Source organism: Bradysia coprophila, unplaced genomic scaffold, assembly GCF_014529535.1.
Source record: "Bradysia coprophila strain Holo2 unplaced genomic scaffold, BU_Bcop_v1 contig_232, whole genome shotgun sequence".
Taxonomy (NCBI): domain Eukaryota; kingdom Metazoa; phylum Arthropoda; class Insecta; order Diptera; family Sciaridae; genus Bradysia; species Bradysia coprophila.
The window spans coordinates 9,729,345-9,742,585 of NW_023503493.1; the positions used below are offsets into that span (position 1 = coordinate 9,729,345).

Consider the following 13,241-nt stretch of genomic DNA (forward strand, 5'->3'; position numbering starts at 1 on the left):
GTTTTGCCTCCGTGAACGTGACAGTCGTCATTTCAAACAATATCTTCTATTGTATGAAATGCCAACTGTCGTCATGGAGGCAAAACGGAATGAAAACGGATGACTGTGAATTCAGACTAAAAATGTAGTGGACTGGTTTCACTTTAAATTGTCATGCGTCTTGTTATGCATTTTCGAGGAATTTAACTGATCCTAACGTAATTTTTGTGCAAAATTAAAAACAAATGAATTTGGTCAATCAAGGTTCAAGTTTAATTTCAAATGTTTATTTACAAGTCCGCTAAATTGCGATAATAAATCAATATTCATGCAATTAGACAGCATTGTAATCCTGATGGGCACTCCAAAAAAGGTTCTCCTACTACTTCACACTGTTCTCTGCATTCTGTTAATGGAACGTCAATTCCAAATCCCTTACAAAATTCTGTGAATGGACAATTTTACCAGTTACACAATCACTTAATGAACAAACAATTGATACTATACCTGCTTGAATTAATTGTACCAATGAAAACACGACAATGAGAACAATAACAGTTTTTAATGACATTTTTTTCCGCTCGTAATCGTTTCAGATCTTTTTCACGAATAAATTGTCCTGATATGTATTACCAGTCTTTTTATACATCTTTTTTCCTATCAACAAGCGCCTTTAAGACGCAAATGGATGTGCAAATATTCGCATTTACCTAGAGTCAGTTCACCTGAACAAATAGTAACAGAATTATTGCAAAACTGAAATTGCGGAATGTTACTTGTGTAATCTAACCATACTAAAGTGAGTCATTCTGTTTTGCTTACATTATCCATTCAACTTTTCTATTTTTAAAGTTGAAAGTCGGAATAGCACAGAAAAAAAACAATTTAAATTGGTTTTTCTGAGCTATTCCGACTTTCAACCTTAACTTCATAGCTCGAGCTCATTTTCAAATACGAAAATCGACTTTTCTAGTCTATTCGGCTCCTCGAGCAAGGGGAAACCTATTGTGGTGCCAAATCAGAGAGAAAAAAAATGTCTGTCTGCGTACACGATAACTTGAGTAAAACACATCCGATTTCTAAAATTCAGTTTTCCCCGTTGTCAAAAAGAAGGCTAGGTTCGAGGATGAGTGATTTTGGGTCGAACCCTCCCGACCTGGGGCTCAATAAGTACCTCAGGGGTTTTCGATGAAAACTCCTGACATTTAAACGCTACACTTATACGTTATACGTCAAATGTAAGGGATTTACAATACGAATCGGCAAAAAGTTTATGGAAATCGGATGACCGATTCGTGAGTTAGAGCCTTTTGAACCAGGTACAGTTCAAGCAGCCAAGCAGTTTTTGCTTGTAGGTCGGCCACATTTGAACATATTTCGTCTGTTTTAGCTTTATTAGATAGGTATTGACCGAACCAATCAGGGAAAAAAAGTTTAAAACATCGGCTCACCGGAACGTGAGCTAGGTCCCTTGGAGTGAACTCATCTCCGGCTACTCGGCTGTACAGTGAACGTGGAGTATTTGGTCAATATATCGAGTAAACTTTGACAGAATTTCATTTATTTTTTTTTAAAGGTATTAACGAATGTAAAGCGTCGGTACTATTTCCGGTCTCCCGACAAAATGGCTGCCGGCGACCATATTGGATCTTAGTAAAAGTGATATATTTTGGGAAAATGATACTTAGAGAGTTTCTGCTAACAGAAAAATAATTGGTTATGTGTGTTGGGTGTTTCGGGCATCTGATATATTGACATCTATATATAAACTGCATTGATCTATATATAAGTAGATAGAGCTATCTCGAGCTATACAATAGCGAATACATCTGTAAAATGTATGTTTATAGTGAAGTGTTGGTATACTAGCGATTTAAATGAGCTGTTTACATAGAAATTTATTAAATTTAGACTTCATCCGGGGCTGTCCATGGCTTGAATGTAGTAAGTACCAAAGGACTTCCTTTTAGTACATACGTGTAAGAGAAGAACATCTATCGTATTTTTTATCGCCCAAAACCACTTACAGTGGAGGTGTGACGCAAGTCCTGTTATCCACTTACAAAAAAAACTGATATCGGTGCACCGATATCAGTTCTTTTGTAAGTGGATAACAGGACTTGCTGCCCACCTCCACTGTAAGTGGTTTTGGGCGATATCAGTTCTTTTGTAAGTTGTGATTTTTTAGAATGGTCGCAGATAATAGACAATCAGTTTGAACGAAACTATTATTTTTACAAAACTGTATAACTTTCTCTTTGATCTGAACCTTCATTTGAACCTTTCATTTGACGAAAATCGAAAATTTTACGAAATTCGAAAATTTGACTGAATTCGAAAATTTGACAAAAATCAAAAAGTTGATGAAAATCGAAAATTTGACAAAAAAAGAAAATTATCGAATTTCGAAAATTATACGAGATTTAAAAATTTGACGCACTGAAAACGTGATCATAGCTACAAAATGATCATAGCTACAAAATAACAGAATCTTTAGGTAAACCAGGAAACACGCATAGACTAGAATGTAAAACTCAATAAATTTGTCTTTTAAACGAGGTTTCTGTCTGCCATATTTTCCGAGTTATGAGTTCTATAGCTCAATAGCTTAAAACTCTCATAGCTCCGAAATTATAAGCTTTTATGAAAATTCCTTCAAATTAGTTTCTTAGAATTACGTCCTTGACATACCCTGAAAATTTCAGCCGAATCCACCGGTAAATTCAAAAGTTTCGTTGTAACAAAGTAAGAAAGGTTGGTAAAATTCAACTATTTCATAATGTATGGAAATCAATTTCTTCATACAATTTTCTACAAACTTTCAAGTTTTGAAATTTAATATCTCAGCCAAATCTTAACCTTATGAGGCGTGTGATAGTTCGTTGAACTCGTATAGACGCCCAGATTACGAATAAAATAAGTGAAAAGGGAAAAGTAAGATAAGTTGTATATATATATATATATATATATATATATATATGTTCCTCAGTCGTAAGGAAAAAATGCTTTTGTTAAATTTTTCAGTGTGAACGGACTTGCGTCACGGCCCTTCACTAACGTAGAGCCATGATATTGCACCAATGTGAAAAAGTCCTCTAATCGTTGTACATTCGAATCACTTACTTCTGATGAGCGGTAACAATATAATAACACTATGAAACAGAATAATAGATTTGGACTCAGGCGATGGTTTTTATATAAGTTATTTGTGATGTTTCCGAAGTTTAACAACGGAAAATGAAATTAAATATAAAAAAATTGTCAGTCAATGGACCTGACCCGCCCAAAAGGTGGGTCCCAGTTTAATTGAATTTAATTTTAAATTTTGTATCATCAGCAGCCGATTCATTAATGCACATTATATAAACAGCCAACAGTTATAATAAGCGCATATACCAATACACCATTCAATGCCTTTTTAATTGCATAATGAAGTGTAAACTGCATTACGGCAATGAATTATGAGTTACAACGATTATATTCAATTTCAAAGTTGTATCGGCAAAATTAAGTTATAAAATGTAGGACTAAACGCCGGATGTTAGAGTCGTTCTGGTGCAAAACGATTTTTTTTTCAATTAAACTTGTGTAATCTACGCTTATTTAGGTTTTATACTTATTATTCTCGAGGTCAACCGCTAGCTGCCATCGTCATTTGCTACCGGATGAGAGATCACTACGTTTACACAGAACTGTAGCCACCTTTTTTCCCGCAAGTAATTTACTCAGAGCAATTGGAACTGTACGAACATCTTTCGAGCTTTTAAGACTTTCATTTTCAACAGGGTTTTGTATAGATAGATGTCACAGACGTTACATCTAAATATTGTCATAATTAACTAGATCTTAAGGGGAACTGTAATTTTTCGACGAACAACGAAATTGATTTTTCTCTTAGATCTATTCCAAGTTCTCCCTCTAAAAGGCAACTAAAACAGTTTATATTATAACTCGAGCGAATTACGACGCTCGCTTCGCTCTGGTTGGAATTTACTCTTTTGTCCTGTTGTTAAACAATTAACTAAAGTTTGTCGTCAGCAAAATACTGTGAAGAAAAGTATATGTTTTATTCGGGCTAACACATTTATTAAACCAAATGAATTTCTTTATCTCGGTTATAATCAACCCAAAAACATAAGTAAATATTTAGCTCATTTATTGAACAGCCATTTTTTTTTTCAATGTTGGTAATTACATGTTGTAGCTACACATAATATAGAATCATGCAAAAACATAATACTTGAATTTGGAAGTCTTTTTACAACGAAAGATATTATAAAGTTTCGCGTCCACTTTTACCGTATAACCGTAACATGTAATTTATATTAACAGTGTTGTATAATAGTTTTACATTTTAGATTTTTTTTTTTCGTAAAAAAGAGAATATTAAAATAAACTATATTATAAATAGAGAGATATAGTAACAATTCTGCAATTACATAAAAAGGTTTTCTCTTTTGTATCTTTAATTTTACTTTTCATGGAAACTGCGGTAAGACAAAGCCCTCGAAAGTTTTTTTTTTAAATAATTAATTACTCCCATCTTTTCAATGAAGATTACACATTTTTCTTTGTTCCGGTGTTTCGTAGTAGTTTTAATTTATAATGTTGAATAACGGACGTTGTAGGTTTTGACCAATTTGTATCATCTACTTTGCATTTTTACCATTCATTTTTCATTTTTAAGTTCAAAATTCAAATTTTTTGCGCCAAAATAAAGGGTGCAAACTTAGAAGGAAAAACCAGAGAAATGATGAGTTGATGCACCTGTGGCGAGATAGAAGGAACTTGTGAATGACAGTTGACTTCTTATGGGATAGAATGTGAGAGAATTTGTATGCAATTCTCTCCCTCGCCACAGGCGAACCAATATTATTCGAAATTTCCCGTTTAAGCAGGGAAATTCAGACTGTAGTCAGACTACAGACTACAGTAGTCAGACTGTTCTGGCAGTTGGGCCATCAGAAAGAAGGAAAAAATTTGCATTTTGACACCAACTTTTTTTCTAAGACTTCTGTAAGCTTGCAGCACAGCAGTGCTGGGTTCATTTATATGTGGAACGATAGTAGGTGAGGCCAGCTACAACAGCCCATACACAGTTCCGCGGAACATCGAAGCTGCAGGGAAGGCAGACTTTCCGAACATTCACTATATTTTTAGTCAAAACTCTCGTGGATCTACTAGCACCAGCCAGTGCGTATACTCTACCTGTAGGTCTTTCCAAGGCCGACATTCGTACAACATTATAACAATTTAAAATTATTTTTTCTTGAGTTATTGTCAAAAAACTGTTTTCGGTACCCTCTGACATGTCTTCACATTTGAACGCTTTTCCCAAAAAATATTTTTTTAAAGAAAAAGTGAAAGATACGTGTTTCCTAGAATTGAAAGACGAATCCAACGGTGCTTATCAAACCACCTATGTTCGATTTATGACTTTCTCAGTTGTTTTGGATGTCCTGGAGGCAACCAACTAACCCCATATTTTTCTTGATTTTAACAGTTTATTTTCAGAATATAATTCCTTACAATAGGCTCTGCTTGGCTTTGAATAAAATCAGTTGATTAATTCAAGCTTTCTAAAGCTTTATAACTCCATTGCATGCGACGTTATGTTTATCTAATATAGAAAATAGAATAGAAGGAATCGGTTCTTGTGATTTTTTTGCTTTCACGTTGATCGCCACGGCAATTGAGTTGGGCTTTTATTTCTGTTTGTTATATAGTGTAGATGCTAAGGTTACACAGATTGCTGAGGGAATAAATACAAAATCGGTCTGCCTAGCCTTCTGATATAACCGGATATAATCTGATATAACCTCAACCAAATCATTACATGCATGACGAACATCATAGAGAAACTGAATTTTGAAACTCCGCTCATGAAGCTACCACCTACGTAACCATCATCTATAGTCATAACATGTAATTAACACAGAGCCATTGAGGTTTGATTTTTAGTTCGTTGAGCTCATGGTTTTTATTATCCTCTCAACAGGTCGGACAGTTCGTGATGACTGACCTGTCTGTCTGTCGTTGTGAATGAAGTGAAGATGATGAATTATAAAGTCATCATTCACATCACATCAATAAGTCCGCCCACAGAGAGATATGTTTGTCGGGACCCAGAGGTTATTTATTTAACAGAAAGACAAAATGAAAGTAATGTGCAAAATTTGGAAACTTTAGATGCCTTTGTTGCATAAATTGTTTTATGAATGTCGATGCAAAGTATACTTTATTAGCTCTCGATGTGTATTATGACACACTTCATCTAGTACCTAATAGTTGTTTTTCCACCTCAGCTGAAACTTCTCGAACTTTTGTTGTGAAAAACGTAGACTTGACAGCATCATACGCTAGGTGTGATTTACCGCTTTTTCCACGAAACAAGAACCCTCAATTCACCATAACATTTTTGAAAACATATACAAACTGACAGCACAAGTTTGAAAAGATCGATTTTCTCCCTACTTATGTGAAAGTGGTTCACTTTTCTCACTAGAAATATCATTCGACCAATCAACAAAACGCAATTTTCTCATGGCCTATTGAGGGTAGGAAATAAAGTAAATCACACCGCATGCACATTGCACATATGAAAAACTAATTACTGTTCCAGAGTTCTGAGCTCCTGCACGCTGGTAGTTATTTTAAAGTGTAAAAACACTGAATGGTTATGCCAATCTTCAGCGGAACACAAAAAATGCGGAACCTAAATTTCGAGTGAATTTAAGTGCAGAATTTTATTTGGTTTGGTGTAGCACCAACGGTGGTGAAATGGTAGCATGAGTTGGAGAAAAATATTTCACCACTGCAATAATTCTATTGAAATCGTAAGTGCTGCAATGAATGAAGTGAAATTGCGCTGCACTCGAACTCACCCGAAACTTGGGTTCTCGTGAACATTACCTTCAGGAGTTTCAATATTTTGGGATATTTTAGTCGAATGTAAAGTTTCCATTCCACTCAACAAAAAGTACTCCGTGAGAGAGCCGTGAGAGAGAGAAGGCTGTCAAATAAACAAAGAAAAAATTGAAATTGAATTCAATTTTGTCTCACTCACGGAGTACTTTTTTGGTAAGAGGAAACTGAAGCTAAGTCTTTTTTCCTGTTATAAGACAAAACAAACACCGCACTGATATATTCCAACGTCTGACCTGACATGTATACTGGGCTCGAATCTCGTGCTATTTTAAATGGTTAGACAGTGTGAGAATCGACTCTGGAGGAAATTCTCGATGGTAACCCGTTCGAACCCGTATAAACATACGAATGACACTTATAGTCACGACGTATGTTGACGAAAGTTTTTTTTATCAGTGCGGGGTTATCCACGCCATTAGTCGTATAAATTTATACGTCAGAGAGAGCTTTTTCTCCTTTGTTATTATCTGTCAGTTTTTTCATTTTCCGATTTAGTAAGGAAATGAAAACTAAAATTAAGATATCTTTGCTGTTTTAAGTGGTTTTTCATATTTTCGTGGACCAAAATGTTTTAAAATGTGTTTGGAATCGATTGGCATTAACAGATTGTGTGAAAATATTTTTTCTATTTTATTATTTTGTTAATGTCAATCGATTCCAAACACATTTTAAAACATTTTGGTCCAAAAAAAAATATGAAAAACCACTTAAAACAGCAAAGATATCTTAATTATAGTTTTCATTTCCATACTAAATCGCAAAATAGAAAAACTGACAGATCGTAACAAAGGAGAAAAAAGCTCTCTCTGACATATAAATTTATACGACTAATGGCGTGGATTGCAACGACAACTTTCGCGAAATAACGAAGTGAAGAACACGAGGATTCACATAACTAGAGTTTTTGTGTGAATTTTGTTGATCAGAGACGTAGCCGAGTTCAATAAACACACGAAAACGAGACTTTTCATTTTTATCCCGAGTTATGTAATGGATTTTACACGCTGAGGGCGTCGAAAGAAGTGCTTAAAACATGAAAAGTACGGTTTTCGACGCATGTAATAATATTTTACATACTGGGGGCGTCGAAAGTAGTGCTTGAAATATGAAAAGTACGGTTTTCAACGCATGTGGCATTGTTCAAGAAAATGACGGCCATAATACCGTTACCGAAGTGAGAAAATTGAGTGTTGATTTTTATTATTCAAAAATAATTTTTTTTCGGTATTTACTGCAGTTTCCATTGGGATTTGTATAAATATATAACATTTAAGATGATATCGCTTCTATGAATTAGACTATATGTGGGGGTAGTATACATACACACACATACACATCAACTGTTGGGTATACCGAAGGTCATATACAAAAATTTTAATTGAACAAATTTTTCTGTTTCAATTTCTAGAATATTATATAATAATCACCAACGTTTTACTGGCTACATCAGAGTAATAATACTATGGTTGTTTGCATCATCTATTATGTGTTTTGTTATATATTATATTTATGTATTAGACTTACTGTTCGCCGCCCTCGTTTTTTCCCTCTGTATGTATACACGTTGTTCACATAATTTATATAATAATATTTTTGACTACATTTTTAATGATTGATTACTTTATTATTGATCACAATTTGCTATCTCTGCGGACGCCATTTCGTCTTGCCGTACTGACACAGTAGCACTTTTTTGAAGGCTTGTCGAAACACTTTATTAAATATTGTATAGAATATCGGATTCACCATCGAACTGGCATAGCCCAGCCATGTCACCACATCGAACACCCAGCCGCTCATGTTCTCCTCACATGTACGACACAACGACGGCAACAGATTGAGCACAAAGAACGGTGCCCACAATATCACAAACGTAAAGAACACGACGCCGAGAACTTTGGTCGCTTTCTGTTCCAAGCGTATGATGCGACCGTGACGAGACGAATTCCGTGATATGACACTGGAATTGCGCGAATGATGCGATCGTATGGTTGCACTGCGTTGCAGTAGACATGGCGACGAGGGGGCACCTTTGATGGTTTTGATATGATTTAGATTGGGATCGCTGTTATTGATGATATTGTTGTGGTTGCGAAGCGTAGCCGATCGGCGCAGTGGCGATGTTGAAGACGAAGTTTTATTTGGTGTTAGAAGCAGTGAAGTACTCTGGAAATTTGTTTGAAAAGTGAGTATCCCGAGGAATTTTGCATTTGAATAGTCAAATGACGGAGAGGGACAAGGATATTCAGGTCGTTTTTTTGGTTTAGCTCACAGCAACATTACAGCTTCTTACATTAATCAAACAAAATTTAAACTTTATTTTGTGCTTTCCATGCAAAGTCATCTTACCTGCAACGTTGTCTTAACTCCTCCAAAACTGGAGCCTCGCCGTTGATTGCGCTTTGTGTCCCACGTAACAACCGAATTACTTTTCGAGTAGCTGTGCTTCCGTACGGGTGGTGTCGGCGGTACCGGAAGTAATTGTAGCGAAGTCTTCGACGGTGACGTTGATGTGGTCGGTGTTGCAATGGACATCGAAGTGGAATTCGAAATCGACAAACTGTGCATGGTTGTATCGTGCAAACTGCTTGACGTCGTTCGAAAACTCCGCGAAGTAGTGATGATTTTCACTTCGGCCGGTTTCAATGTATTATGATGGGGCGTATCACCGAAATACGGGCACGTGCACGGTGGCGGCACCAGATCGAAGGCTTCCTTTTTGTTTAATTGATTTTTGAATTTTTCGTTATTTTTGTTTTTGTAATCCTTTTCCTTCGGTGCTCCATCGTTGGGATTGTCAATGCTCGTTAACGTGCGTGGTAGTGAGTTGAAACGCTTCCGTTGATGATTTGTGGTAGGACTTTCTGGTTGACTCAACGCAGCATTCCATGTAGCATGAGACGCACGACGTTTCTTCAGTCTTATGCATGGTGAAGTGGGTACACTGTAAAATGGAAACCGTTCGTAAGTTATTAGAAAGTTGAAGATTAAGGTTAAGACCAGACGAGGAGGAAAGGCAATTTGTTGTAGTGATATCATAAATTGAGCCTTTGGAAACCACCGGCAATATAAGATATCGTTCCGTTTGTAAGGAAATTTTAGGGCGTGTGCTGAAAAAATTATATTTCACAACGTGTTGCACACGATATTTTCAGCAGAAAAAATCAAAATTTGCATTGCAAACCATCACTCTTCAATCACATTGCATTGGAGTGTTGATATAACTCGCTCCGCTCTTAGGGAAAATTTGGGAAAAAAATCATCATTTCAGCATGAATTTGTTTCAACTGTTTCTCAGCTGATCCACACATACGATCCAAAACTGTTGAAACGTCTACGGTTTTACTACTACCACACGTATCCAAAGTATATAAAAACTGAAGGTAATGCAAACACTCTGCGGATCAGAGAAATTATGGGATCTTTCTGGTAAATTCGTGTTTGTAATGTTACCATCATCATATTTTCTTGTTCCTAATGTTGTTGCACCTGCTAGATTTGTATGGAATCGACCTAACGTCGCACCACTAGCTGCAACTTGACGTAAACGAATTCAATTATGTGAAACACAACGATCACCACAGTGAAACCATTTTTATATGTTTTCGTTGCGTTTCACGGTGAGCTTGAAAAAAGTCTAAATAAAAAAGTCGTTGCATACGAAATTTTTTTATGGATAATTATTTAGGACCATGCGACGAATTTATATCAATAATTAACAAAAAAAGTTAACGGTACTTTTTTGAGAAAAGTCAATTTGAAAATATTGTCAACCCTACTGAAAGTTTTTGACTTGTGAAAGTCAATATATTTTGATGCCACATTCACCACTTGATATCCTCACGTCTTACCTTTACAACGACACCTCATTTGCTATTATCCGAACTGCATAGACCAAGCTATTAGAGCTGAGCCACCAATAATTGGTCCTACTGAAAATGTTATTAAATTGATCAAGAAAGTAACTTTTTTACTCTATTTTCTTCGGATTTGCGTTTATTTTTGTACAATACGTTAAATATGTTTGACTATATCCATTACTATTGCTTGCCAGTTTACGATTGAGCAAATTCTCAGTGGAAATTCTCAAATGGCTAAAACATTTTGTCGAATATTGTGACGCCAATGTGTTTTTAAACCGTTAGTGTATGCATGTTGCATGTAGCCTTTACAATTACAATAGCGCGCAAAAAATAGTGTTTAGAACGAGCGTGGTAAATTTCTGCCATGGATAGAAGCTTACTGAGGAAAATTGATTCTCACGATGAGAATCGTGAAAAAATGTGTTTATTTTGTTTTAACAAAAAGGGACGGACTAGAAAGCCCAATTTTACAAACACTATGATAGGTGGAAAGGTGGAAGGTGGAAGTATTAGGTGGAAGTATCCATGGCAGAAATTTACCACGCTCGTTCTACACACTATTTTTTGCGCGCTAATGTGGTTGTACAGGCTCCCATCAACTACATGCATGCATTAACAGTTTAAAAACCCATTGGCGTCACAGTATTCGACAAAATGTTTTAGGCATTTGAGAATTTCCACTGAGAATTTGCTCAATCGTAAACTGGCAAGCAATAGTAATGGATATAGTCAAACATATTTAACGTATTGTACAAAAATAAACGCAAATCCGAAGAAAATAGAGTAAAAAAGTTACTTTCTTGATCAATTTAATAACATTTTTAGTAGGACCAATTATTGGTGGCTCAGCTCTAATAGCTTGGTCTATGCAGTTCGGATAATAGCAAATGAGGTGTCGTTGTAAAGGTAAGACGTGAGGCTATCAAGTGGTGAATGTGGCATCAAAATATATTGACTTTCACAAGTCAAAAACTTTCAGTAGGGTTGACAATATTTTCAAATTGACTTTTCTCAAAAAAGTACCGTTAACTTTTTTTTGTTAATTATTGATATAAATTCGTCGCATGGTCCTAAATAATTATCCATAAAATTTTTTCGTATGCAACGACTTTTTTATTTAGACTTTTTTCAAGCTCACCGTGGTTTCAGATGCAGATAAAGAGATAGAAGTTCACTGAAATAGTCATATTTTACCCATTATTTCAACTACTCATATCTCAGTGTTGATGAATTTTAAACCCAATAAAAACCATATGTCCCCGAAAGAACATTAATTTACCTTTCTAATGTCACCACACAAGAAATATTACGTTTCATGTACATGAAGGAAGTCCCAAGGTAGATGTAGTGTGGCGTAAGGTAATGCCATACAATATTTACTTTGGCCAGATCGGTATATTTTAAATTCAAAACAATTTTATTGATAAATAATTTCCATTGATGGCTTTGATAAAACCATCCATATATGTCGTGGTTGCTAGTCGCGGTTGTCAATTCTGATTAATTTTGTCCATATGTGGATTATTGCATTGAATTTAAATTCCTATCAGAATAATCTATGACTCCCATAAAAGCGGATATTATAATAAACATTTACGCAACTACAGCCACATCATAAATGCAAACCGAATTTCCATTAAAAGGGTAAAACCAGTATCGGTTTCGATATAATATTAAACATAAAGTTAACGTTCCTGCTTATGAAATTACGCTATAAATCGTCGATTCTGACAGGTTATTCCGAAACAATTGAGACTTTCGTGGAATTTTATTATTGGGAAATTGGGGGTGAGATTAGTTGCTTGCGATATAAATAAAACAATAACAACAAATAAAATATGCGACAAGTTAAATGCGGTTAAGTGCTGTTACAAATATTATGATCAATTACTTAATATTCTTTCTTCAACAGACAAAACACTGTCGAGGTATTGCATATACTTCGCTCATGTTAATGTCCTTTCATTCTGGTATATTAATAATTAAATGCATGCAACTTTAGCAAGTAATAAGAAAAATGAAATTTTGTTGATTTGCCTCCGTTATTTTGACGATGTCAATAGAAGTTTTTTATTGGTAAATTGTAACAAGGAACATTGTAAATTTCATTTTTCTTATAATTCGTTAATCCTGTTCCTGGATTTAACCATTAAAAGTTAAAATATAAGACAGTATATGCTATGTATTTCACACGGTTGCATAAGTATCTATTTCGTCATATTTGGCAAAGTCTAATGTGTAACTTGAATGACAATATTTTCTGACCTGGGAGGTGCAGGAAAACAGGAAACATAGGAAAATATTCAGCTTTCTCGTCACCAGGCCAACCAGATTATCTTAAAAATTAAATTTGGTTTCGTCTCGTCATTACCTTTCATTTCATATCATTTCATGATTCCCAAATATAGGACCATTATCCGATACAATAGGAGAATACATTATGGCAAAACTCATCAAATATACACCATTGAT

The 13,241-nt window shown here is 35.2% G+C and overlaps 1 protein-coding gene and 1 long non-coding RNA gene across 2 annotated transcripts in view; both read right to left on the reverse strand.

The window, feature by feature from the left end:
- Window positions 1–229: 229 nt before the first annotated feature.
- On the reverse strand, window positions 230–640 carry LOC119076495. Its single transcript, XR_005087631.1, has 2 exons — window positions 487–640; window positions 230–424 (listed from the first exon to the last, which is right to left on the reverse strand). It is a non-coding gene; the product is annotated as an uncharacterized LOC119076495 (long non-coding RNA).
- Window positions 641–8,009: 7,369 nt separating this feature from the next.
- The window catches only part of LOC119076462 (D(2)-like dopamine receptor), a 104,023-nt gene continuing 98,791 nt past the window's right edge, over window positions 8,010–13,241 (reverse strand). Inside the window, exons 8-9 of the mRNA XM_037183229.1 lie at window positions 9,256–9,850; window positions 8,010–9,072 (exon numbers count right to left, since the gene is read on the reverse strand). Of these exons, the coding sequence (XP_037039124.1) occupies window positions 8,548–9,072; window positions 9,256–9,850 (1,120 nt within the window). The 3' untranslated portion in view covers window positions 8,010–8,547. The remainder of the gene's footprint in view (window positions 9,073–9,255; window positions 9,851–13,241) is intronic.